The 27,776-nt window shown below is 42.6% G+C and overlaps 3 protein-coding genes across 4 annotated transcripts; 2 read left to right on the forward strand and 1 right to left on the reverse strand.

Moving 5' to 3' along the window:
* Positions 1-2,000: 2,000 nt before the first annotated feature.
* Positions 2,001-4,419, forward strand: cyb561d2 (cytochrome b561 family, member D2). Its single transcript, XM_070958763.1, has 3 exons — positions 2,001-2,391; positions 2,478-2,515; positions 2,860-4,419. Exons 1-3 carry the CDS (start codon positions 2,256-2,258, stop codon positions 3,361-3,363), a joined length of 678 nt encoding a protein of 225 aa, XP_070814864.1. The 5' UTR covers positions 2,001-2,255; the 3' UTR covers positions 3,364-4,419.
* On the reverse strand, positions 4,303-17,397 carry rad54l2 (RAD54 like 2). The gene is made up of 22 exons (XM_070958762.1): positions 17,281-17,397; positions 15,373-15,562; positions 14,929-15,226; positions 14,698-14,834; positions 14,446-14,586; positions 14,112-14,344; positions 13,819-14,001; positions 13,578-13,711; positions 13,299-13,495; positions 12,788-13,130; positions 12,506-12,683; positions 12,065-12,295; positions 11,770-11,888; positions 11,296-11,414; positions 10,758-10,857; positions 10,460-10,665; positions 10,017-10,186; positions 9,245-9,441; positions 8,736-8,920; positions 8,534-8,623; positions 8,360-8,452; positions 4,303-8,041 (listed from the first exon to the last, which is right to left on the reverse strand). The coding sequence occupies exons 2-22, from the start codon at positions 15,509-15,511 to the stop codon at positions 7,023-7,025; spliced, it is 4,512 nt and encodes a 1,503-aa protein (XP_070814863.1). The 5' UTR covers positions 15,512-15,562; positions 17,281-17,397; the 3' UTR covers positions 4,303-7,022.
* Positions 17,398-18,098: 701 nt separating this feature from the next.
* bap1 (BRCA1 associated deubiquitinase 1) lies at positions 18,099-26,042 on the forward strand. 2 transcript variants are annotated; one of them, XM_070959676.1, is made up of 17 exons: positions 18,099-18,299; positions 18,612-18,641; positions 18,791-18,845; positions 19,038-19,170; positions 19,946-20,065; positions 20,212-20,273; positions 20,428-20,570; positions 20,996-21,074; positions 21,173-21,296; positions 21,645-21,786; positions 21,875-22,059; positions 23,002-23,135; positions 23,263-23,726; positions 23,976-24,217; positions 24,408-24,500; positions 24,594-24,666; positions 25,052-26,042. In XM_070959676.1, exons 1-17 carry the CDS (start codon positions 18,263-18,265, stop codon positions 25,183-25,185), a joined length of 2,250 nt encoding a protein of 749 aa, XP_070815777.1. In that variant the 5' UTR covers positions 18,099-18,262; the 3' UTR covers positions 25,186-26,042. The 2 variants fall into 2 exon arrangements, with proteins under 2 accessions (XP_070815777.1, XP_070815778.1); XM_070959677.1 differs by having other exon boundaries at positions 18,121-18,299; positions 23,979-24,217; positions 25,052-26,040.
* Positions 26,043-27,776: the final 1,734 nt, after the last annotated feature.

The raw sequence follows: 27,776 nt of genomic DNA on the forward strand, positions 1-27,776 counted from the left end.
TAAACCACTAATAAACATGAATGAACATAATTATAAATGCATTGTGCATATTTAGAAGTTGCCTTATTAGAAAGTGGTACCCACTTGTTGTAGTTGTGGGAGGTTTTATCATTATGTTTTACTTGTATATTTGGTGTATTTTAATATGTTTTATGTATTCTGTAGTTGTGTTTGTTGTAGGCCTGTATTTTAGCTGGCTGTGACACACTACTCCTGTGGGGACAATAAAGTTAAAGTTGAAAATTGCATGTTTGGTGGGGTTTCAGAGAGGGTAAGTCTTGCTTCAGACCTCAATGGGATATGTTGTCCTTTAATAATAAAAGATAGTCTGTAAAATTTCAGACTTTTTTCCAAAAAGCTATCTCCTAAAAAATGATACTTCTGATCAATCTGAAACAATATCACTTTTCATAAACGATGAATATGTCAGATGGGATTGAATAGACTGTTTAATGTTTAATTACAGGCCATTTGGAAATCATTCAATGAGGAAAAAGCCTCCAGGCTCAGATATGGAGGGCAGATGAAAGGCTCTTCTTCCTCTGCATTATCTCTCAAGTCGGACAAGCATGCTGGAGTATCATGAGGAGTGCTGCTTTCTCATTTGCTTCACTGGGTTCATGCAGTCATTCAGGCTTTGTAGACAGGAGAAAACAAGATCTCACAGCAGCAGCAGCAGCGACAACGTTTAGGATTTTAGATGGAGCTGCACGGAAATCTAGAGAGGCTATGCATTTATTTTTTTATTTAACATCTATTACTAACGTGAGTAAGAGCAATATTAATTTTAACATTTTGGGGTTTAGCTTCAAAAGTACCAAAGTTGTAACTCATGACAGTTAGACACAATAGAACAATGTTAAAATGCTCCATTAGAAGTAGTACAAGTCCTGCATTCAAAATCTTACCCTTGCACTTCAGCTAAAGAAGTATGATCAGCAAAATTTGCTTAAAGTAAACATGCTCTAATGCAGTATCTGGAAGAAATGCAGGAAGATAGCCAACGCAAGTGTTGTATTATTATGCTCTATTTGATATAACTGGATTATGATGACAATAGTACTTCATGTACTAATGGGTAGGTGCATCTATAACAGTGCATCATACATATTTTAAAGAAACCATTCTTAATCTGCAAAGTAACAGGCTCCCATATGATTTGGATGTTAGAGCTTAGTGCCACCATCTTGATAACACAACTGAGTATGGGCTGAATGAGGAACCCTTCCAAGCCTGACCCCTCTCAGAAAGACAGAAACAAAGAATCTCAGTAAGCAGAGGCAGAGCATGTAAGACAGAAGAGGATAGACAGACAGAGGAAAAGAGAGACAGGGACATCATGAATGACCATGTTGTCTCTTGCTGTGCCTGCTGCCCAGAGTGTGGAGGCCCTGCAGTCACACGCTTATTATAGAGTAATAGGAACACAATAACCCATGAATGACTGACCAGTGAGTGTCCACTGAGCTGCTGGAAGTGGAATGGATGGTATTAGTCTGAGACATCGCGTCCTTAATCAGCCAATTACAAGCACCAGTTTAACAGTTCAACTAAACGACTTGGTGATGTTTGCAGTTCATCGTTTGACTGACAACTAATGCACACAACTTTAAATACAACTTCTGTGGCCACAGCTCCTCTCTTCATTCAACTAGAAAAAACATGTTTTCTGCAACATAGGTGCAAGTCTTTCTGGGAGGCATCCACGTCAGCTAGGAGTAAGAGTGGGTGTGTTAGAATCAGATTTCCGGCCATTCTGGTTTCAGAATAAAAGCTTAAAAAGGTTCTAGGTTTTTGTTTGTATTTAAAGTTTACTTGGACTCACAGATCTTCTGCCTCTATGACTCAAATCTGCAAAATGATCAACAAATAAACAAATAACCGGGAATAATATGACGGAAGAAAAACAGATTCAGTATGGTTGCATTTTGAGGTTTTTATGGGACGATCGTGAATCTGTTCCTGAATATTTTATTCTGAAAACCCTAACCGAAAGTCCCACTTTTTTTCTTCTGAGCTACGTAACAACGCAGTGTTTGGTCATATTCATGAAGTCACTGTTATGTGACAGTTATCTGGTAATGTAAACTTCCGTTAAAGTCTCGTTTTCTGCCTTTAGAACAACAACAACACTTTAGCGCGAGGAGCAAGCGGCCACTTTTCATCCTCCATCATTTCCGGTTGAGCTTGCCTGAAACCGTGAACTCTCTTCATGTGAAGCTTGTAGTGAACCGCCTCAGTCTGTCGTCTTTAACATGGTTCACAACCACAAAGAGGCTGAATGTGAGCCTCGGATCTACAGTTTTACCAGAACAGCCTCCGCAGCGCTGACCCACTTCATCTGCTTTGTCTTCACTGTGTTCATTGCAGTTCTGTCTCGACCGGGTTCAAGTGAGTCTGTGAGCTGTTCAAACGTTTCCATGTCACCGTCCTTTGCTGGCAAACCATGAGTTGATTTCACATGTGTTTTCTTTCAGGTTTGTTTTCCTGGCATCCTTTCTTTATGACACTAGCGGTAAGTTGAAGCTTTCAAAAACATGAAATAAGTTCAGTCGACCTCCCTACTCATTGTTACAGCTGAACAGTCAGTTAATCAATTGCTTTATCAACAAAGAAAAGCAAATATTGTGTTCAGTAATTGTTGGCGCCATTTTTAAGAATAAATGCCCCAAATTCACTGATTCCAGCTTCTCAAACATACAGTTTGAATATGTCAACCAGAGCTTGGGGGTAACTGTGACACATATATATTTTTACAACAAAAGATTGATCCTTGAATGAGGAAATTCCCCAGATTAATCAATAATGACAATAATGGTGAGTAGCAGCTCTGCTTCATTGCCTTTCTTCTTCCACCAGTTCTCCTTCTTCATGACAGAAGCCATACTCCTTTTCTCCCCTCACGGCTCCCCCATCAAAAGGCTTCCACACAAGACAAAAGGTCGTGTCCACTGGATCCTGCAGTGCCTCTGTGTGTCTTGTGCAGTCCTGGGACTGGCAGCCATCTTTTACAACAAACACCTGAACGGTAAAGCCCACTTCACCTCGTGGCACGGTCTGCTGGGTCTGCTCACGCTGTGTGTGGTCGGGCTGCAGTCTGTGGCAGCTGTGCCTCTCATCTACCACTCTTTGGCCAAAGGCTGGTCCCTGGCCAAACTCAAACGCTACCATGCAGCGTCTGGACTTGTCACGTACCTGCTCGGCGGCGCCAGCCTGCTGCTCGGCCTCAGCTCTGCCTGGTTCACTGCGTCTGTCGGGGAATACACCTGGTACCTGTCAGCACTCTGCCCTGCTCTCACTGCCCTCGTCATCATGAACCAAGTCACCAGTGCGTATGTGGCAAAGAAACGGTTGCAGTCCTGACAGAAGACACAATGAACACTGACAAAACATTGACTGGATTCGTATGCAAAGTTTGCCGACGAGATTGAAATTTTTAGTCACAGGCAATCAGCTCACTTTGCAAGTGAAAAGGGACTGATTTCTGTGTGGAGGTCTTACATCATGAAGCACAAATGCCAGATGTGGAAAATGAAATACTTTTCTTTGCTTGCCTCTTTTACACAATATACACAACACTGCAGTTAACATGGATGACACTGAGGTCATGTCTGCTATTTTTTTTTCCAGCAATTTGGGATTTCATTTACTCAATTCAAGTGAATTTCAATTACACACATACTTAAGATGTTGGGAGAGTTTCTGATACTTTTAGGAATCATTTATTTGCAGCCTAACTGTGTGCAGGCTTTCACCTTTGTACCTGCTGTAATTCTGTTTTGCACCTTAATGTTGTTGCCTTGATGAATGCCAGTCCCTTTTCTGATACTGTAAACATTGTACCTACTAAACATCAGCAATAATAGCATGCTGGTGTTAGCATTCAGCAAAGCATTGTTGCATCTAAGTGCAGCCTCCCAACTGCAGCTGCTAGCATGTGTTTTCAGCTAAGCAGCCTAAAATGTGACTGATTGGAGGCAAAAACACACAAACAATTAATCTCTACCAAGATCGAAACCACACAGTCTTAAGGTTGTGACACAACAATGAAATCATCAAACTGGAAGATAAATGATACAGAAAATTCAGGAATTCCTCTTTTAGATTCATGACCTCAGTATTGCTAAAATTCTGGCTGCATCTCTGAATATATGAATTTATGTTGAATTTTTTGAATCTCAGGTTGGTTATCATCGTGCCTTTTGGCTATTTATGCTGTTTTTGATTACGGATTTAGCCGCATGTATGAATAAATAAGAAAATCGTACTGGAGATAAATTAAAAACATTTGTAAATGATTCATACTGTAATAGAAGAGTGTTTTATTGTTAAAATAACATTGATAACACAGTCATATTCTGCTTCGATCTAGGCTGCATGTACGAAATTCTTACTGGATCAGCCGTCAATGGGTCAAAGTGAACAAAAGGTTAAAAAATGCAATTACAAAAAACAATATATTTTCCATCATAAATAAATAAATTTCAGACACTTACGTTGAAATAAGGGAAACAACTGCCAGGAGAGCGAACACCAATAAGAAGTTATAAAAAACTTTAAAAAAATGAAAAACTCCGATGAAACAAAAATGCACCTAATTGATGAGAAACGGCAGACAGGGTTTATTTTAGAAACTGATGATTCCCAAGATTCAAATCAGCGTTTCCAACGGACTGAGAGGACTGAGAATAAAGACATGGCGTCAGTGTGATGTACCTTGTACGGTTCAAAAGCAGATATGATCCTTTCTCCAAGTGTCAGCTTCACTTTTAACTGCCAAACAAACCATCACAAGTTCCGAAAACGTGCTGAAGAAAGCTGGAGACGTCCTTGATGACAAAAATGAAGCATCCAGAACAAAGGAGCCAGTAGCAAATGAAACCAAAAAGTGAACAGTACTCAGGCCTGCGGGAGCAAAAGGCCCCCACAGGAAGACTTCTCCACAAACAAACGTAACTTCATAGTGAATGATCTGTGGTCTCAGGTTTTCCAGTGTTTTCTAACGGCTCATAACCACGCTGTCTAGCCTATTTTACCAACAGTGGAAAGGGACTTTCCTTAATCTACATACCTTGAGGTGTCATCACAACACAGAATCACAAGGCTACAGAGAACAGCAGAGACCTAAACACCCTAAAGCACTGCAGATACTGACTGACACGACGGACAGAAGCTACTTAACACTGCACTGCTTTTAAAGACGCACCTCTGTGAAAAGCTACCACGTAACGGCACTGTCAGTTCGGTAAGGCCACCACTTCACCTGACCTGGGTCTCACACAGTCACAGGTGGTTGTACTGAAACGTCATCTGGTTTGATGGTCGGTGGCTACATTGATTTCAGGTTTTACACACTTGGGCTGCATGAATTCAGTTTAGGTACTATTTGTTCTCAGCAAGGTTCTGAACATAATCCCTAAGAAACTACATGTAGGGTGGAGCTTGACTGAGGATGATATATCAACAAGTGGTGGGGACATTGAAGTAAAAACAGCAACAAAAGACAGGTTTTTGAGAATGAGCCAGCTGTACTAAAGCTTGATTTCCTCTCCTTTTCGCTTTCACGCTTGGTGTTTCTAGTCACAATGCTGAACCTGCCCTGCACTCGTGTTTTGAGTTTGACACCGACTGTCTGAATGCTCAGTAGTTCTTCCAACAGGTTTGTAAAACAGATGTACTAAGATAAATGCTCAAGACCGCTTTGAGTTATTTAATTAAGGCTAAACGAAAGAACACAGTCCGAATCCTTGTCTCAGCCCCTGTGTTATCAAAGGCTAACATGAAAGTACATTCAGTTTAGTTTTAAGGAACAAAAAGAAAAGGAAATTAGAAAATTGAAAGTAAATTTGTTCCCCCAGCATTGATGCGAGGGCGTTATTTCTCATCATGATAGTCACTGTAATGATGAACCATCTCCCTACAACCAAAATCTACACACTGCACAGTATTGACTTGCAATATAAACAATGATAATGACTGCTATTTACAAAGTATCAACATGGTCAGTTATAGTATCACACATAATATCCTTTCAACAGGGGATGCTACAATGCCTATCAAACTGCTAAAGACTAAAATATGCTCTGAAAGCCTAAAATTTCTGTCGTTAAACATATGCCTCGAAGGATTTTCTCTAAATACACGGTCGAGTGGATTTTCGTTCTGAGCCACTGTTATTATTCGTGGTGTGTCACTTTCCAGTTTTGTTCACTAGAAAAGGAAACTGTGCTGAAGAAAAATGAGTACATTAGTGTTCAGCAGGCGTGTACGGCTGACACGTGTAACAGCCATGTCAAGTTCTGCCTCGCATTCGGCTGTTTCACAGCAACACGTCATGAGACAATCCAACGTTATTCCACCTGAATTCAGAGGAAATGAGACTAACAGCGCGGCAAGGCCTTGCTCGAGAGTGTAGCAGGAGAGGCTGTGTTTCCAAAGCCTCCCGAAGAGCTCGGCTGGTCCCCGTATGACAAAGGTTCATCCCCACAGCTCTGATGCTCCAGCTGAACAAGTCTGGGATATTCAGCATAAGGATTTGTTACTCTGTAAAGTCATTAAGGTACAAGTTGATTCTCTCATTTGCAGGTGAGAGTCTGTGTGTGTTTGAACTTAAATGAGACCATTAGGAACGGGAACGCAGTTACTCTCACTGTGGATTAGGTGAATGATATAAATGGTAGAAATGGAAGTGGCTGAACCACATTTAACTCTTCACAACCTTTTCCAATTTCATTATATGTGTTTATGATTAACATCAATTTTTAGTTCCTGAAAAGTTTTATTTCTTTGTTTTCTTATTTAGATGCCCGATCACTTCATCATCATATACTTTATATACTTTGATTCTGATGTGTTCACACATTCACAATATAACAAAGCTTATAATCATTGGGGCAGATACTGGAACAGAATAAATTCAGTTAATTTAGTCATTTAATGTGTGACCATTCCCATCCCTAATGTACTTAAACGTGACTGGTAAAACTGTGTGTGAAACTGCGTCTTCAGGACTTTTTGAGGCTCTACTGTCCTGTCACCTCTATAACATCGTCGTCAGAACTGCTGCCGCCATTCTCCTCACTCTGATGCCTGTCCGGCTGGGTCAGAGCTGCCCCCAGCAGGCTGGAAGTTGGATTGTTGAAATGGGAGAGGAAACTGGATGTCGTAGAGCTGGAGTTAGGTGAAGGGAATCCCCCGGACCCTGACAGGAGAGAAGTGGGGAACATCCTCGGCTCAGAGAGCAGCGACTGACTGTAGTTGAGAGGGAACCCTGACGAGAGCAGGCCGGCCATGTTGGGATTCATCAAGTACGGAGGCAGAGAACCTGACGCCAGGGAGGAAGAAGGTGTCGCTGAGGGTGAGGATGACATGGGGATGGTGGTGGAGGCAGAGGAGAAAACAGTGGGCAGAGAGGACGAGGAGGGGGTGGGAAGGTGTCCGTTCCCTGTGGCAGACTGTCTCAGTAGGTCCGAACCTGCAGAGGGGAACATGGTCTGCAGGTCAGCTAGTGCTTGACCTGGCGTCTGAAGGAATGACGATCCACCACTGCCACCCATCAGAAGTGGATGACTCATGTGACCCAAGTTCCCCAGTAAGGAGGAGGAGTTCAAACCCACAGGAGGAAAACTGAGCCCACTGGAGCCCATGGACAGTCCAGGGAAACGTGTTGCAGCGGAGGTGCGTTTGCCTCCAATCTGTATGTTGCCCTGGTCTTCAGTACTCCTGCGTTTGTTGCCGCGCATCTCCACAGCCGAGCTCAGGAGGCCGTCACTAAGTTGCCTACTGAGATCACCAGTTTCATTGTTCTGTGAACTGCCTTCATCCCCTGCAGGTGCAGCCGACACATCAGAGGGTGATGGCAATTCGTTGCCCATGCCAGCGGCAGCACTGCCTGTGGATGAGGTGTAACGGCTGATCTCTCTGAGAATCTCAGAGCTTAAGGGAGAGGAGGGCCGCTGCTCTCCGTTGGGGGATTGCTGCTGTTGATCCACAGGGGATGAACAGCCATTACTCACTGGATGGATCAGGGAACCCTGGGTGTCTGTGTGAGAGAGAGAAATGTAGTCATGAAATGCCAGCAGACATGTACCTCATCGCTGCCTCTGATTATTTTATACCTGAAAGGGCAATCCTGGAAATAAGACGCTGTACCCAAATATGAACTTTAACATACAAATATTATTAGAAACTAATAAATAAATAAATGCACAAATGATAAGCCGGGATACCTTATTGTGTTTCCTCATCCTAATGAACATAATTGAGTTAAAGGCATACTCCAGATTCAGTTCTGCACTTCAGCATGAGTTGTAGTTTAACTATGTAGCCACTACCAAGAAGAATGAATGTGAATTTGTACCTCTTGAAGCAGCAGAGCCCCCGACTGCTGGTCTACTGATCTTTCCAGATCGAATGGCAAAAATTCTTCCATCATTCGTCCTAATGTAGGTACCTGTGGTGGAGACTGCATCAAGTGATGCAGTAACTTAAAATGTTTGCATGCAGAGAGTAACTGTGTTGTTGTTGTAACTACCTTTAGATCCTCGGATAATATGGATGCTCTCTCCTGCACTTATTCGAGCTTGAACATCTGTTGTGCTGTTGGCTCCCGGGATTACAATATCTGTAGATCGAAACAACAAAACAATGGTTGATGTTGATGTCCGGTCATTACATTGGGACTGTGTATAGGGGTGCTTTCAATGGTTTAAGCGCTTAAAAGTAATATACGTTACCAGTTGTGGTGACGATCCTCTGCACATAAACTCCAGCTTTCTGCAGGAAGTTGACAGGCAGGCTGCCTGCAGAGCTGGAACCAGCCATGCCCATGCCGACCTGGCGAGGCATCATGGGGATCGGGGTTGACTGGATGGGCCTGACACTTGCAACAGGCTTGTCATCTGGCCTAGCCAAGGGACGCCTGAAAACATGAAGGCTGTGAGAGATGCTCACACACATAGTCATGTCTGAAACCAGCAGATCTGATGGTGGTTTTGTTTTTGGAGGCTCCACAGACTTCTCTGTAACTTTACTGTGGTAAAGTTTGAACTCTAATGCACTGCATGACAGAGTATCAGGAAAACCCTGCTGCTTAGTTTATGGCTGTATATGGGGAGCTAAGCTATTCAGAAACAGTTGCACTCTGAAACAAACCATTAGCTTAGCTTTAGCATTTGTTAGCCACAAACAATTAAATGAGATACTCAAAAGGAAAGCAAACTAAAACATGCAGTGTGAAACCCACCAGCCACGTTGGTTAAATGCTGGTATGTTTGTGAGCGTCTGATCACTGGTTGGGTAATAGGGGGCGTACGATGGGCGAGAGTAGGGAACAGAGGCTCGTTTCTCATCCTCATAGCTCTTCTTGGCGGCTCTCTTCTCTGCTTTGGTCAGTTTTGACTCCTTGCGGTCAACCAGCAAAGACTCATGATGGAAAGGTTGCTAATGAAACAAATGCAAAGAAGGAAGCTGAATTACTGATCAACCATAAGGTCAGACTATCCACATAAGAGGTAGGCTGATCTCTGAGATGCCATAGCAAACTTAACACTTACATGGAATTCACAATATTAATAAATAGTTTCCTTACAGCCTTAAAGCCCTTTTCAGCAGCATATTAGTTTTACTATGCAAGCTGGGGAAATGTAACTATTAATAGAATTTCTTTGTGGCTTTCATCATATCCAAATTGGCCATAACAATATTTCTTTCAGGATATATGTTCTTGCACAAGTAAATATATCCTCATTAACCCGATTTCACAATAGCACTTTCAAATCCTCAATAACAGTTTGCTGTTCCATCAGGAAGATAAGCCCTTTTTTCTGAGCTTTTCTTGGGATTTTTGGTCAGTGCTGAAGCATTCAGAAGTCCTGAACCACTAGTTTCTGTTTTAGTTAGAGTAGTACTCAAGAGAAGGCCAATACTAGTGTCAATTTCAAGTAAGTTAACAAGTACCTATATTTAAACGTCAAACCTGCAGAGGCGTATGAGTAAAACGTCTCCAGCAGTGATACCTTGGTGATGAGGTGTGGGTAAATCTGACAAGCTTGGTATATCACGTCTTCATAGTTCTGCTGGGCTCTCAGAGAGATCTGGCCAGGTTCCTCTTCCACAAAATGAAGCAGCGACTCGACCTCTTTACGAGTGAAGTTCAGCACCGGGTTCAGGTCATCAACCACACGGTCTTTTAGCACACACAGAGACAACACTTCAGGACTGGATATGACTCAGATCATTGCCCACATCAGTCACTTTAAGTATGTGTTAATAGTGCTTGCTTAAGGGTGCAATAACAGTTACAATAACATCAATATTCAAATCAAGTAACGTATTAAAATAAAGTCACAACTTTCAAAAGTCAAAGTTTTGATAGTCCACTTGACCAAAAGGGACTGTGCAAATGAGAAAAAAGCAACACAAACACAACCTCTAACAAACAGATGTTCAAATCTCTTACCAGACATGCCCTGTTTGGAGACTTGTCTGTCATAGATCTTTTTCTCCAAGGTGAAATCACAAACGAGGCGGTAAATGTAACAGGGTTTCTTCTGACCATAGCGATACACCCTACACACCGCTTGGGCATCGTGACATGGGTTCCAGGAGGCGTCAAACACGACGACGCGGTTGGCCCCGATCAGATTTACCCCCAAGCAGCCCGCTCTGAAAGGAACAGCAAGTGAATGACAAAACATCTGCCAATGTAAAGAGGATGTGTGGCAACAATAAAACAAACAGAGAGCAGAGATACATACCTTGTAGAAAGTAGGAAGACCCATGTTGCGTTGTTCTCCGGGTCATTAAACTGATTGATAAGTCGCTCTCTTTCTGAGGCAGATGTACTCCCGTCCAGCCCTGTAGACAGACAGACATCTCTTAACAATGAAGCACCTGAACACACTTCACACAGGTAGAACGTATGAAGGTGACATTTTTCATTAAATACTTAAAAAAAAGCTGGAAGGATTTTGAATCTGGGAAATTTTTTATTGAAATCTTATAGGAGAAGAGCTTCTTCACTTTGGTAAAGCAACAAAATGCCTGCAGGAATCTATGACTACACCTGGGGAATATACGTCCAACAGTTTCAAACATCTCAGCAGCAACTGGACTGCTCCTTAACTCGTTTCCAGAGCACAGAGCAAAATTGCCAAGACAAATGTGAGGACGAGAAACTGCAGCCTGTGTTCATAAATCAATAAAGACTATCACAGCTTTGAGGTTTCTGTGGTGATGACCATACTTTCTGCAGAGCTGCTGGTTTGGAAGGAGAGCACATATTGGATGACTCACTGTAGTAATTGAGGTTGCGAACCCAGTTTGGGTTCTGGGTGTCAGGGGAGGCGATGCCCGTCGGCATGGGTCTCTTTGATAAGAAGTCCTCAATGACGCTCAGGGTGGACAAACTTTGACTAGTGTGTACACAGCAGAAGGACATAATGAGAGGTAAGAGGAGCACTGTAGACTAGTATCCTCAGTAGTTGCAGTATTATTGCATGAGTGTACTGTATAAGGCAAAACATGAATTATCTCTTTCACTAAAGGTCATACTTCTAGTTAACTTACAAAAGTAACCTGAAAAAGAGAGAAACCTTAATACGATGTAGCAGGATTAAAATATTAATTTCAAACAGTTTGCAAAAAGCTCTGCAAGGTAAAAAAAAAAAGGTCTCATTAATTACATTAAAAGCAAAGTCAGTCCACCTCTAAGCGGCTTAATGGTGGATTTATGTTTAATGCAGTGTATGTCGAGCAGAGGAGACTTACCTGAACACCAAAATCTTGTCTCTTCTTCTCACACTCTCATCAATCAAATGGAAGAGCAGAACCATCTTGGCAGAGTTCTCCAGAACTCCTGTCTGGTAGTTTGACATTATGTCCTTTGCCTGAGACATAATAAATGTAAGGAAATTAAAACTCAGGTCTGGAGGAGCGAGAAAAACCTGTACATGGACTACATGCTGTCAAGACAAATCAGCACTGAACAAAGTCATATATTCCAATCTTTGAAACTTAACCTGTTCGGTGATTGTTTGTGGGCGAGTGGACTGTCATGACATACCCATTCATATGTGATGACTTGATTGGCTCGATCCTGGGAGGGATTGAGAGGTGGCAGGGTGTTGTTGACTTTGCTGTTGCTCGAGTCGGCTACTTTGGCTTTGAGGCCAGCACCTGGTGCAGGGCAGCGGGGGTTACTAGCTGACGTGATGTCATCGAGGTCCAGGTCCTGCTCGTTGGCCTGATTCTCCTTCTGCAGGGCTTCATAGAGGACGTCTGGGTGATTCCAGATCTGGGGGGATTAGGAAGGAAAAAGGTAGGGTTAGGGTTAGGGTTAAGGCTTTCTTGTTCAAAACAAATGCCTTAGCAGCATTTTAATAGTCACAACTGAAACGAAACTTAGGAATCCATCTCTGGGAAAGGCAGAGGCAGGTTGGGCTGGTTTTTCAGAAGCTCGTCAACATAACAGCAGCAATACATAACAGCAAGGAAACGTCCTCACCTTGCAGCACACACAGAAGGCTTTGAGTGGATTTAGACCAAGCCAGCCACTGTTGCCTGCTTCTCGAAAGCGTTTCATGAACTCAGTATACAGCGCCCTCTGAATAGGAGAGAGTCGCACCAAGATCACATGCTCCTCCTTGGAGGGAAGCTGGTCTCGCAGCACATCATGACCACGTCTAGAACCCAGAAAAAGCACAGAGAACATTGACAGGTGAGCATCATCCAGTGTTATGTCCCTTTTTTCACCAAGTTCTAAATCCAGCACTGACAGAAATGTTACCTCTGGACAAAACCCTCCAGCAGGCTGTGCAGGACGTGGCTGCGGTAGCGCATCAAGCGGACATCTTGAGGTGTGCTGTCCATGCACTGCCCGTTCAGGATGGGCCGCTCAAACATGTTGCTGAACTCCTGACGTGTGCCCAAAAAGTCAGGCCGAACAAAGTCCACCATGCACCAGTATTCAATGAGGTTATTCTGCAGCGGGTAGCCCGTCAGCACAACTCTGCGCCGGGAGCGGATGTTCTTCAGTGCCTGTGACGTGCTGGCATGGTAGTTCTTAATGCGATGACCCTCGTCACATATCACCACGTCTGGCCCAGGCCGCGCTATGGCCCTTTCGATACCTGAAAAGACAAAGCAACGAGGGAAGACTGAGTGAGTGAATTTGTAAATATACACTGTGCTGTAAATTTATGTGAGTATTTGTGTCTCCTTCGCTCATTTAAGTTTTAAGTGACACACAGACAACTTTACACGATTGCTTCGGCCACTGCTTCAGTTAAACTCATTACCTTTCATAAGCTCCTGCTGCCTGTCTTCTTCATCCAGGTCAATGATGACTGGCACTGTGGGCTTCTTTGATTTCCTTTTCTTGCCCATCACAAAACTCTTCTTCATGGACAGCAGGCGATACATCTCGTAACCCATCAGCAACACCCCTCCATCTCTGGACCAGCCCTCCACAACCTTCGCCCTGGCCAGCGTCGTTCTGGAGGTCACACAGTCTGCGTGATTAACAGCTCATATATACTGCACATTTAACCTCGCACACAACACGGCAAGTTACATACTTGTGCTCATCGTTGAGCAGGTGAACTTTGAATGAGCGGCCTGTGATGAGTGCAGGGTCGGTGTCAGGGGAGATGGCTTCCTGGGGTGGGAGCCAGAGGTTGAACTCGGTCAGCCAGTTCTGAAGCGTGTTCACCTTTTATGAAGGAAACACGGGAGTCAAAGTAAAACAGAGACTTTGGGAGTGTGCTTTGTATGCTCTAATGTCTACATCATTTCTTTTTGTACACTTCGATTACTCACAGGAACAATGGCCAGCACAGTGTGAGCCTCAGTATTCCTCAGTAGGATGTCAATGAAGGAAATGACCTGCAGAGTCTTGCCCAACCCCATGCTGTGAGCGAGGATGCAGCCGAAGCCACTGCTGGTCTTATACCGCTCAAGAGACTCGATGAGGTTATCGTAAAGAAACCGGATCCCTCCGATCTTTGAAATGAGGAGACAAATGTTTGAGAGAAAACAAGTTGATCTGTGGGTTTCTGTTACTGAGTGTTCACAATTTGAGGGTTAGAGAGAGACTGAGATGGTCGGCATACCTGGTGAGGTTTGACGGCCCTGGCCAGCTGTGGAGCGAGGTAAAGTTCTTTCTCCTCTGCAGGGTGATTGATATTAACCAGCACTTGACCCTGGGCATCAGGCTGATTCAGAGCGTCGTTGACGTGCGCCCCGCTACTCTCCTCTGAGCCGGCGGTGCCATCAGCATCCTCATCGGCCGACTCGCTGCTTATCTGCAGGGCATCTTCGTCCCCTGAACTAAGCTCAATTACATCTGCATTAGCACAGAGACAAACACAGTGTGAGCGTGCTCGTTTCTCATATTGTCCGGGAGCACTTGGAAGGAAAAAAAAAAAGAAGAATAATACATCTTACCATCTCTAATGGCAAGTGCAGGCAGTGTGGTGTCCACTTTTTCATCTTCATCACCACTGCTGTCCAGACAGATCACATCCTGCTTGCTCAGGAGGGCGGGGACAAATTGAGACACCTCTCCTAAAAGTGAAGCAGCGTCCACTATTGGGGAGATTGGAAAGTTTTGGGAGATTTAAGCTAGAAAGTACACAAAAAAGGTCAAGTTTAAATATGGCTGGAAAGGTGTAGCTTCACTGATGGCGGGACAGTCACCTAGCTGGGAGTCTGGGACAGCTGGTACTGGTGTAGGGAAGTCCTTCCTCTGCTGCTCCAGACGTTTCCGCCTCTCCATCTCCTCCTGTTGAGCAGCCTTGGTCCCAGCCTCCAGCTGATCCTCTTTCAGCAGCTTTCTGTAAGTGTAACAAAAAAAATTCAGTTTACATACAAACATAAAAATATATTAAGTAATACACCTGATGGAGAATACCAAAAGTGTACATGTACCTGATGTTCTTCCTCATGTGTGCAGGCTTAGATGGCTTAGAGATTTTAGAGCCTTTTGAAGACTTGGATGATTTGGTTAGTTTAGAGGCTTTTTGTTTCTTTGTTTTGCTGAAGGGTGGCTTGGTCTGGCTTGAGTTGTCCGGGCTGGTTGGAGGCTCAGAGCGAGAGGCAGGTCTGGAGGATGGGCAGGACGCAGGCCGAGACGGAGGCTCTGACGATGCTTCTCCGGAGGTAGCTGAAGTGGAGTCCCTGCCATCCTGGCCTGTGTCGGTCCTGCTCTGGGCACTTGCAGGTCGGTCTTGAGAGAGAATAGACAGTATAGTGGGTGAAGTCTTCGAAGACCAGTTAACAAGGACCAATTTCTGATGAAAATACTATTACATGTTTTCACTGGAATGTAATGAGTAATAAGGGGAGCAGGAGAGACGTTCATTTGTCACTCACCAACACTATCATCTTCATCGTCGCCATCATTTTCATCCTCATCTTCCTCCATGTCCTCCTCTTCCTCATTTTCCAAATACTCCTCCTCACTGTTAAGGCTGGGCTCCAGGTCACTTTCTGAAATCGCCTCTTCAGACATGGCGTCTTACTAGGCTCTCAGAGTATTACCTACACACCTTCATCAGGAGCGCTAAAAGAAGAAAACATCACATCTTTTCATTAAAATGGTGTAACTTGTTATATGACGAGATTTTAGAATCAGCAAAATAGTTAGAGATATTCAAGAACTAGAGAGACATGACCAAATCATTTGACACTTTGACACAGCTGAAACCGTGAGGAAACCCAATAAAAATGGCATTATAGTTGCAAAAAAGCCTGGCAGGTGTCATGTACCTGTTGAGCTGAGTGACCATGGTGCTGCCAAATGTCCTGGGAAAACTCACAGGAGTGAGAAGTGTACCTGTTTGTTGTCACCATAGATCATGCAACTTTGTGTTAGGATGCCCTTTGAGCAACCACATTCAACTTTTGACTTTCATTCAAAGCAGTTACATTCGCCAAGCAGGTTATGATTTTATCCCTTTAGAAACAAAAAGGAACAAAACATGATGCACCGATAGCACTGTAACGCTACGTGAGTGTTGCGTTCTGGGACCATTCAGAGAGATGTGTTAGTTTACCCTTTTATGTTATTTTCTTTTATTGATGAAAAAAGTAATTGCTGTGCAGAGAATTTCTTTTTATATTTTTTGAGTCGCTTCTTTGTATTTATGAACTGCCTTGCAGGCCCGGTCAAATGGTCCTGCAGGCCGTGTGGTCTCTATGGAACAGAAGCTGGAGGTTCCCCACCCCTGAGATACACCCACTTCCATCGCTGCATCCTGGCCTTAGTAATGAAACACAAGCAGGCATTCCTTTCATCCTCTACCAGAATGATAATGGTGTCAGCCAAACTATTCTCAAGTGTCGAGGTGGGTCTGCTTACGCAAGACTAACACCAAAGTTGTGTGATTAACAATTAACATTGAATAGAAGGAGGTAACATTGAGAATTCAAGGTAACATACAATTAACAACTATGTAAATGCACTCTTGGTACCACTACGCCAAGAAGCAGATCAATAAGATGAATAAAATAACAATGAAGGTACAAGACACTTGCCACAGGCTGCCACAGTAACTACAAGTAATCGCACTCGCTGCTTCTCCGAGAACAGGGGGGGGGGGGGGGGACTTCGGCGTACACAATGTACAGAAGTTAGTCCCATTGCGGTCAATCCAGATTAGACTATTATCATTAGGCTCTAACAGACCTCAGGCAGTATGTTTACTTTGCATGCGTTGTAACACACTCTGAACGCCTCGTGTTTAAAAATGAAAGTTTACATTACACATGACCCGTGGGAGGGATTTCACACAGAGGCTTTCGAGCCGGGGATGGATGCAGCTAGCGAGTAGCAAGAAGCTACCTCTGCAGCTGCTGTCATGGTGCTGTTGGTGTTCGTTAACAATAACATCAGACATCTGAAGTCAGTTGGCTTAATGGGCTGTCAAACTGAAAGGATATAAGCACGACCATTTCTCAGGCTGAGTCAGCAGACCAGCATGCTAGCTAATTATACAACAATAAATGCAAATTCAAATGCTAAAACAACGTAATTGCTGAATTGCTCATTGTGTATTTATGTAAGCAAAACGTGAAGGCTGGTTATGACTTGGGCTGGGAGAAAAGCAGCTTTTCTTGTCGAATATACAGTTTTGTAGGCTGTCGTAGCAAGATAACAATCTTATTTTGTGTAGGTGTAGCGTTAACGTAGCTAATGCTAGCCTGAATTACAACAAGGCTAACACTCGATGAGGAAAGACGGTGGTTAAACTCAAACACTGGGTGGTTAATGGAGCTTACCTTGTAAGCGGCTAAGCTGCACTCTTCAATAAGCCTCGCTGTGCATACAACGACCAATCAATTAATACATACAGTAACTGTGTAAATGAGCGGATAAACGTTACTAATTTCCAATTTTTTCCAGTGTGACCATAAATACTGTCCCCGTAGAGGCAACTCCAAATACGGTTCCGGGAGTGAAAAGCCCCTCACGGAGGACATTAAAAACTGATAAATTGATGGTTTAACTCAAATGCCTGCAACACTTGCAGTCGAAATTACTTATTGTTCGTGTTTTAATAAATTAGCTAAATCCCAAAAAGACAAAATAAACAGCTATTAGCGTCAACTTAACCGATATTCCGTTTAATACTGCACATTCAATACAAAATAGATACGTAATACTGGAGTATTTTGATTATTACATTAGTACACATGACATATCTAGTACTGTTTATGAATATTAATACAACCATAGTTTCAACAATTTCTTTGACTTGCATTAAATATGCTCCATTTTCTTTTTTCTTCGAAACATATACCACCTTCAGGAAATGTCGTGGAACTGGTTTGGAGAAAAGCCGTCATTTACGTACCAGAACCAGCAAGTACGACAAGTATTGCAATTAATCGTTTACCTCGCTATTATTTAGAATGGGGGGGGGGGTTACAAATGTGTGATCGCCATTTAAGAAAAGGTAGACTTCATAAATAAAAATACCCTATTGACTGATTTATGTATTCATTCATTCCTGGTTTTGCTCTTTTGCTCTGTTCAAACTACAGGAAGTTGAAGGTCGGACTGTTTTTTGCGACCACCCGTCGATTCTTGATGACGTAGTTTGTAGGCGGCTAATTTCTGTCTATTGTGTTTATCTTGAGCTCTTCACAGTTTTGTCGTGAATGGACAACGTTACAGTGGTATCGTTAAATACTCTTACCCCTCTTTTGGACATGGAGTTGAAAAAATCTTAATATTAGTCAGCTGTGCACTAATGCGAAAATGAACAAAGGGTGGCTGGAGCTCGAGAGTGATCCAGGTGAGAAATTTCGATATACAATACAGCTAACTAACGCTAGCGTCCACACATAGCCAGATGGACAGTTTAGCTTCCCTAAGCAGCTTGATTTATCAGACTTAGAAAACAACTTTAATGCACCACAAGATTAAAACATGGTTAAATATGAACGTATTTTGAAGTTGATGGAGCGAGTAACCAAGAGCGAAATGTGGGGTGGGGTAACGTTATCACCAAAAATAATAACGTTACACTGGTCTTTCATTTGTTTTGTATTCTAGTTCGTCATTAGTTAGATGTTGACCTTCAAATAAAAATGTTTTCTAATTTCAGGACTGTTCACTTTGCTTGTGGAAGATTTTGGTGAGTGGCTTTTATGCAGTGGCTAAACCTCTCTCAGTGCTGCAGTCTGAATAGCCAACACATAAAGCTCCGAGCTGGAGTCCTGGGGTCAATAAAGCCATTTAAAATGTTTCTTTATCTGTGCTTGGGTGTGTGTGTGTGCATGGCAGGTGTCAAAGGCGTCCAAGTAGAGGAAATCTATGATCTTCAAAGCAAGTGTCAGAGGTATGTAACTTGTAAGCAAGCAATCCAAGTCTGTTTGGAGAGCAGTAATTGCAAGTAAATCAAGAGTCTAAGTACCTGGCAGGTGTGTCAGGTAGTGACATCCAAGTTCCAACCTAATTATGAACAGCATTCTGTTACTTGCTGCTTGTGGGACTGTACCAACAAAATGTGAAATGTTATTTTACTTTTCAGTCCTGTCTATGGCTTCATCTTCCTGTTCAAGTGGATTGAGGAACGTCGATCCAGGAGGAAGGTTAACACTTTGGTGGACGAAACCTCTGTCATTGATGAGGAAATAGTAAATGATATGTTCTTTGCTCATCAGGTGAGTGTTTTTGGAGCATTCCACAACTTTCCCAGTCTTAGGCTGCTCCTGTCCCAACTTGTTTAAAACGTGTTGCTGGCATCAAATTCAGAATAAACAGATATTTACAAAAATCACTGAAGCTGATGTGGTCAAACATTAAATATATTGTCTTTGTGCAGTTTTCAATTTGTCAAAAAGGAGTTGTAGATGTTGGCCGTTGTTGTAGTTAATGTTGTCAGGTAAAACATTTTGATTTGGAAGCAACTGATCTATTTGAAGTCATGAACTGTATAGCAGATGTCTTCTGAGTTGATGCTCTTGAGCAAATGTCTTTCATCGTCCAAATCTAAATCTGTACTAAATAGCAATCTAACAGCACATTAGATAACAACTGTTTTAGTTTTCAAGTCATTGTTTATTCATTCAAGTGACAAATGGCATTCATAACTTATTAGGCCTCAAAATTTCCATCTTTATTTTGACAAGTATCAATTTCATTAATTGTATGAAATTGAGAAAAGTCAACAAATTGTGTATAATTTGCATTTTTTGGGGTTTTCATGTCACATTAATATTTTGGATAATGTATACCTGTATATATCCATTCATTCCTTCGCTATACCCATTTATGCTTTAGAGGGTCGCAGGGGGCTGTAGCTGACATGTATACAATAATACCTAAAATAACAATTAGGAAATTTGGATCTGTCTCCTGTTGATGAATTGCTATTTATCAATTGTTGATTTCAGCACTACTTTAAGGCTTGTTTTTATCTTTTTTTTTTTTACCTAGCTGATTCCAAATTCATGTGCCACCCACGCTTTGTTGAGTGTGCTTCTGAACTGCAGCGGCGTCGAGCTCGGCACCACTCTCAGTCGCATGAAGGCTTTCACAAAAGGTTTTAGTCCAGAGGTAAGATGTTTCTCACACTTGCTCATGCATCTCCACAGTCACCTTATTGGTCTCAGTAACTCACTTGTGCAATCCCTCTCTCTCTCTCTCCTCCCTCCTCCTCACCAGCTGTCATGTTTAACGTCTGATTTTTATGCATTTTTCAGAGTAAAGGTTACGCAATAGGAAATGCCCCAGAGCTTGCCAGGGCACATAACAGCCATGCCAGGTAGGTTACAGTCAGTGGCTCCTTTTGAAATCTTCAGGTGTGTCTGATTCTGTGAAAAAAAAAACCTCCTGTGATTTGTCTACCATGCTGTGGGAGATGTCAGGCTTTGTGCATTCATCAGTTTCTCAAGCTCTCTTTCTGTGTTTCTATGGAGACCGGAGCCCAGGCACTTGCCGGAGAAACAGAACGGGATCAGTGCAGTGCGGACCATGGAAGCGTTCCACTTTGTTAGCTACGTGCCCATCAAAGACCGCCTCTTTGAGCTCGATGGACTCAAGGCTTACCCCATCGACCATGGTATGACCCAGTACTGATAGAGAATTACAGAGTCTTGTTCTTGTTGCACTGATTTGTAGCATTTTGGCTGCCACGGGACCTTTTCCCCTTTAGAGAATTGAGTTGAATTTGCTTATTTTTTTATGATTATTTTAAGACACTTTTAAGCCAGCGTGTAGCCTGGAATCAAGCTTGGACTCATTCCTCACTGGATAAAGAGGACCAAGCTATTTGCTCTCAAGGCCCCAAAAAACTTCCTGACACACCAAGAAACTCTTTTCAAATTTACCTTCAAGCATTTATTTAAACTAAAACTTTGCTGTGACACATTTACTTTGAGTTGCATTAACGTGTTTTGTGTTGCTTCATTATTTACTGCAGTTGTTAATCACTTATACTGAGGAAACCGCTGCTTAAATTAAGTACAAAATTTAATTTTATTTTAGGGCCCTGGGGAGAGGAGGAGGAGTGGACGGATAAAGCTCGGCGGGTTATCATGGAGAGGATTGGATTGGCCACTGCCGGGTCAGTCCTGAGCCAATCAGCTTGAGCAGCGCTGGTTCGCCTTCTCTGTGCATACCCTCAAGGCTTCATTGTCATGCTGCTGCTCTGCTCTTTTTCAGTGAGCCTTACCATGACATTCGCTTCAACCTGATGGCAGTGGTGCCTGACCGCAGGATGAAGTACGAGTCCAAGCTGGAAATTCTAAAGAGGAATCGACAGACTGTTCTGGAGGGTCTACAGAAGGTCAGGAACTGCCCGAAGTTTCATCACAGGCTGACTACAAACCCACAGTTCCTGTAGTTTGTCAGAGTTTTCTGTTGCTGTGCAAAGCTTCAAAATGGACATTCTGTGGTTGAGACATGAAGGCAGAGTGTGGTTAGATAACAGACTTATATGAGGAAAAAGAGATGGATGTGAAGATGATGGTAAAATGTAACAGTTTGTAACTTCAAATAATAAAATAGAACAAAAAGATTAATTGTTACAACCTTGTCTGCAGCATGTCGTTGTTACCGTGTAGCAGGATCTCCTTAGTCATGTCTTCTGAAATCAGTGGATGCCCTGTGAAATATCTTTGCGTGTTGTCTTCAGATGATCCGGCTCACTCAGCCCGAGCTTGTCCATGACAAGAAGGAGAAGGACTCTTCCTCTCCTGACGACAGCACCGCTGCAATCAAGAAAGAGGCCGAGGCTGAGCCAGTCACAGCCCAGGGGACTGACCAGGCTTCTTCAGGTACTGCAGTTGGCTTTATTTGCTCAGTGTTTGTGAATTGTACAGGGGCTTATCATGGACATTCAACTGAAAGACTTTTCTTGTTCAGATTCAGTGGACGAGTCAGGAGTTCAGTCCAAGGATGCCACGGGTCCCTCAACAAACCCTAAGGTCATGGGCAAACCACCAGTACCCACAGGAGGAGGTCCCCAGCAAGTCACCAGTCCCAACCCCATCGTTCAACGCCTGCCTGCTTTCCTGGACAACCACAACTATGCCAAGTCTCCAATGCAGGCAAGAGGAGAAGCATATAGGTGTATAGGTCCTGACTCACAAAGGTCTTTGTATTAGAGGCTTTGCTTGTATTGTATGAGAAGGGTTGTGTTCGGGGCTGCAAGTACTGATTATTTTCATTATCAGTTATTCTGCCAGTTATTTTCTGAGCTAATCATTTGTTCCATACAGTGTTAGAAAATATCCCAGAACCAAAGATGACATCCTCAAATAGCTGATTTTCATCTGACCAGCTGTCCTAAAACCAGACAGATTGTTATATACAAGAAAGACAGGCTGCGACTCTTCCATGTTATTTTTATTTAGTTTTCACAGTACAAACCACGCACCCCTGAATACTTCCTAAATACCAGGCCTTGTTAACCTTTATGTATAGATACACGGTAAAGGCTAAAATGAAAGCAGGGTTTCATTTATATTGCCGCCGTTTCCAGTTTTTTTTTTTGACTTACACAACTTTCGTTTCCATGGAAATACATTTAATCTGGCTAGCCTTGTCAGTACAAGTCAGTTTTATTTATAGAGCCCTTACATGACATCCCATATCCACCCTCACCCATTATCTCCCTGTAGCACGGAGTCAGGTGTTACATTGAGATTTATATGGGAACATTACTGCTCCTCTCTTCTTGCAGCAGGGCCAGATCAGACACTGCTCTCCGTCTGTCTCAGACTTTGACTTTGAGACTGTTCACGGGTGTTATTTCCCTCTCTTTCATCACTGAAAATCATTTTTCCTCTCTGTTTTCTGAGTCTCCATCATTCTCTTTTGCTAGTGGTGTAGAATGCTTCTTTAGCAAGGTGGTGCTATTCAGAAACTTTCTTTCTTCTCACTTTCTGTTGTAAAGGCAAATTTATCTTTGTTGGCCCATGAAATGATTTTGGTGGCTGCAGATTAAAAAAAAAACTATTGAGGTTTATTAAAGATTCTCTGATTAACAGGAAGAAGAGGATCTTGCTGCTGGAGTTGGCCGCTCTCGAATGCCAGGGCCTCCCCAACCTCCATACTCTGATGATGAAGACGACTATGAGGATGATGAGGAGGAAGTAACTGGTTCTGCAGGCACCCCTAACAGGTTAGTTTTGTAATATGTATATAGGTAGAATTTCTTTTCTTGTTTCTGGTTATGACCTGACTGAACAGGGCTAAAGCTCTTTGAAGTAGTCTTTTTAATTAGTTGTTTTAAATTTGCTGTCTTTCAGGTTTAGAGGGAAGACGAGTCTGCGATCACGAGCTGGACGGGTAGGGACGGGAATGGAGAGCCAGATTGCCCTCACTGTGCTGGCTGAGAAACTGAAGAAAGAGGCCCAAAGGAAAGATGCCCTGAACACACCTCTCTCTGTGCGCACAGAAGGGCGCACTGGGGGCATTTGTATCACATCTGCTTCACAGCCTTCCCCCACGCCCAGCAACGAAAGCACCGACACAGCCTCTGAGATCGGCAGCGCCTTCAACTCCCCGCTGCGCTCACCTGCGCGCTCCCAAGCTGCCACGCGCCCCTCCAGTCCAGTTGCGTCCCATCTGTCCCGTGTGCTGTTTGGAGAGGATGAGATGCTGAGGCTGGACTCCAGACATAACCGTGCTGTAAGAGAACTGGGTCCCTCTGTCAGCGTAGCCTTGCTGCACCTGCAGGAGGATGGAGTCATTTTTGCTCTCCCTCCATCTGGTGAGTAGAAGAGATCGTTGCTGTCGTCCGTGTTACTTACAAGGGTGTTTTAAAAGCCTTTGCTGATGCAAGCATTTATGTCAGTCGTTTGATATTTAGACTACAGCCAGAGCATATTAATCACTTTAGACAGTAGAAGTAAACAGTTTGGGGTGACCTTATTGAGAGTGAAGTACACTACTTGTAATAAGGGATGGTCTGCATAAAGCAACTTTTGATGGATTGTTACCTCATCTGTTCTCTGTACAGTAGATTTGGCTGCTGATGGCACAAAGCAGCCTTGTACTCCTGAGAAGTCAAAAGACAAAGAGCAAGCAAGCCTTGTAGCAGGAGAAAAGGAAGGAGGGAACAAGGGGGATGAGGGACCATCCGTGGAGGTGAAAGAAGAGGAGAACAAAGAAGGAGCAGAGGTGACACCTAGCAAGGAAAAGCCCAGCACTATGGAAACTACTGCAGACAGCAAGCCCCCTGGGGATAAGTACTCTCCCAAAGTAAGTCCAAGATGTTCCTTGTGCTGTAATGCACTGTAGTATGAACCTCGCCCTGCCAGCATTTTTTTTTCTAACACAATACTCTCACGTTTCTTGCCACTGCTGCCAATTAGGGAGCTGTTTCTAAATCTGTATGTTAGAAATATATAATAAACACGCAGAGCATTTAATCTTATTCTGTTTCTTCCAGGAGCTGCTTGCACTACTTAAGTGTGTGGAGGCTGACATCGCCAATTATGAGGTGTATCTAAAGGAGGAAGTAGAGAAGAGGAAGAAATATAAAGTAGGTTTTGTTTCCCTGGAACCAATTCAATATGAAATGTTTTTTTTTAAATTGCTTTTTAATGAAAAAAAAAAATTGTGTTCATTTGATCAGATTGATGATCAGAGGAGGACCCATAATTACGACGAGTTCATCTGCACCTTTATATCAATGCTGGCCCAAGAAGGTAAGCGTGTGCTTTCTTTCGCCTTCCATCAAAGCCACCATTTGAACCTTTTCTCTGAAGAGTTCTCTGTGGTGGATCGTTAATGTCCAAATGCTTTTTGTTCTGAATGCCTGAGCTAAATTTCAGAGCCAGTTAAGAGTGCTGGCGTTAAGTCTTACAACCCCAATTCTAACATAGTTAGAGCGCTGTGTAAAACATAAATAAAACCGAATGCGATAATTTGTTCATCCTTTTTGAGGTAATATAATAACAAGTTGGGACGGGAGCAACAGAAGAGTGGGAAAGTTGTGGAATGCTCAACAAACATGCAGAAAATCGCTTGTTGTGTTGGTTCTTATATAATCTCTTTGCTCCTTCATTCATTCTGACTGGGTGTCTTCTGCAGGCATGCTGGCCAGCCTCGTGGAACAAAACATTTCCGTGCGTCGTCGGCAGGGTGTGAGTATCGGCCGCTTGCACAAACAGAGGAAGCCTGACCGCAGGAAACGCTCCCGACCTTACAAAGCCAAGCGGCAGTAATTACAAACAATCCCAACTTTTCTCATTAACTTGTGAGCACTGAGCAACCACAGAGAAGAAGAAGTTGATGCACTCCTGAAGCTGTCTCCTAAAGGCAGTTTAGTGTTGCGTTTTAGTTGGAGCCTCCTCTTCTTCATGAAATCGATCATTGGTCGGTTCTTTTATCATTTATGTATATATGTACTACCATTTTCGTCTCAATGTAAATCTTCTTCTTTCCTGTGTCACTGCTATCGACAGATTGTAAATATGATAAAAAGGCATGTTGCCAGTGGTGCAGCTGAAGGCTTTCTTCATCTTGAAAGTATTCATTCTTATTGAAAGATCTTCTGGACAGTTCTGTGGTCAGTGCGGTTTGGTATGTCACTAAATATACAATTTGGTAACGAGTCAACGTTCCCTTGCTCGTGTTTTTATGGTGCCAATGAAGTGTTGAAGGTTTTGACAATAGAAGGCCAAGTATTTTAATCATCCATTCAGTGATAATCCACTCACTATTGGTAATTCTCTATAGGAAAAAAAATGCATCTTTTAATCACATTCTTCATGGACAATTTTTAATGTGAAGAAGAAGTCGTGGTGCATCAAGGTTTTTTTTTTCTTTTCATCAGGATGTCTTTTCATCTGAGGCTCTCTCGCTGTGTATGTATGTCTCTTGAGGTCCTGCAAATGCAAAACAAGCTCTTGTGTTATTTTTGTACCTGAAATCGATCTCAAAGTGAGTGAATATTAAGTTGGATGTGTGCACTTGTGTGTTTTGTACATATGTATCCGTTAATTGGCTCACCTGTACACTGAGTTCAGTTGTTCTTTGTGCTTGCCAATTCATACTACAATAAAATTAATGAAAATATCTTCCTATAGTCCACATTCCTTTTTTTTTTTTCTTTTTTTTTTAAAGTGATGACTCTGCAGTGTTTTATTCTGACAGTGAATGGATTGGTGTAGGTTTCCACCTGTCAGTCACACATCTTTGTAGGTTTATTTGACCACCTTTATTTCCTTAGGTGTATGAAGTGTTTCAATGCAGTGACAGTTGGTGTACACTAGGGAGAGCAGTCATTTAGAGACAAGTGGGACTGTCTCAGAGTCATCGACTTTACTATGCTGTAAGGAGAACCATTCACAATAAAATGGACTTTCTGCAGAAGTATTGTGTTGTGGCACCACATGTACATGTGTATTCAGATGAATATGTAGTATTCTGTGTGTTTTTGTACATGTATTTACCAGAACAATCTCAGTTTTCATCTGCATCTGTTCTTTCTTCCATTTGATTTGTAGTAAAACACTTCTCAGCTACATTTTATTATTCTGCCCAATGAAACAACCCAAATCCATCTGATATATACTGATTAGTCTTTTATAGCAGTTTACCACAAGATATACCGAGCTTGTGATAGGGAACACCATCAATCTTATCATGATGTTTTGATCCTATCTTGTTGGGTACTGGGGCAGTTTGTATTTTATTTCACTTGCATCTGACAGTGTCTTTACCCTGTTTGAGCCTTGGTATGATCTTGTAATGATGACACTGGCTCTTTGGCAGAGTAGAGAAGTACACACAGTCGCCTATGTGGGGGTGGGAACTAAAAAAAAAATATAGTCCTCTGCCACACATTTTAAGTGGAGCAGATGTTTGATTTGAATAAAACTACCCTGTAGTGTTATGTTACCACTCTGCCTGTAATTTGGTAAAGCGAGACGGACCATTATATGCAGCTGGCACCATCATATAGCCCAATAGTATACTTGCAAAACATGACATTGGTTTTGCATTAAGCAGTTTGCAATGCTGACATTGTTACTTGTCTGAAATGTTTTATTGATACTATTTGGATCATATTTAGAGGAATGCATGGGCATAGTCCATCAAACCTTTGGGAGAAACAGGAATGTCATTTTCATTATGGATTCATCAATCTTCACTTTTCTTGATTATAGTTGATTAATCACTTGGTCTACACTGTGTCAGGAAGTAATTTAAAAAAATGCCCATGGTTTACATAATTATCACATCCACGTTGCTTATTTTGTCCAATTAAAATGAGTTTAGTATTGCAAAAAAAAAAAAAAAAGGAAAAAAAAGAGAAACACAACAAATATTTACGTTTCGGAAGCTGGAAGCAAGTAATCTTTGTCAGTTTTGCTTAAATGATAAAGAAATAATTAGCCTAAGCGATTATCTAAATACTGATTGATTGTCTGTTGCTGACTAATGAATTAATTGACCAATAGTTTCAGCTGTAGAGAATTTCGTGATTAAAAGATCAGTATGCCCAAATGTATTTAATATAGATACAAAATATAGACAAGTGTGATAGAAGGCTGTCATGTTTCACATATGCAGCCAATAATGAGTGATGTCTCTTGCAACGACATATGATTTAGGTGAACAAAAAAGTCTGTGAGGGGAAGACGTGAATCGAATCAGGGAGGTCCCAGTGGTCTCCAGCATGTGCCTCAGAGGGCTCCAGAGGCATTTGCGTAGTGACTCGAGATAACAGAGCACCGTGAACGCGCACGTACGAGCCACTCAAGTTCCCACCCATTGCGTCAGCGCGCTCCCTCGCCCTCTCCGTCAGTGC

The sequence above is a fragment of the Chaetodon trifascialis genome, chromosome 3, assembly GCF_039877785.1.
Source record: "Chaetodon trifascialis isolate fChaTrf1 chromosome 3, fChaTrf1.hap1, whole genome shotgun sequence".
NCBI lineage: Eukaryota > Metazoa > Chordata > Actinopteri > Chaetodontiformes > Chaetodontidae > Chaetodon > Chaetodon trifascialis.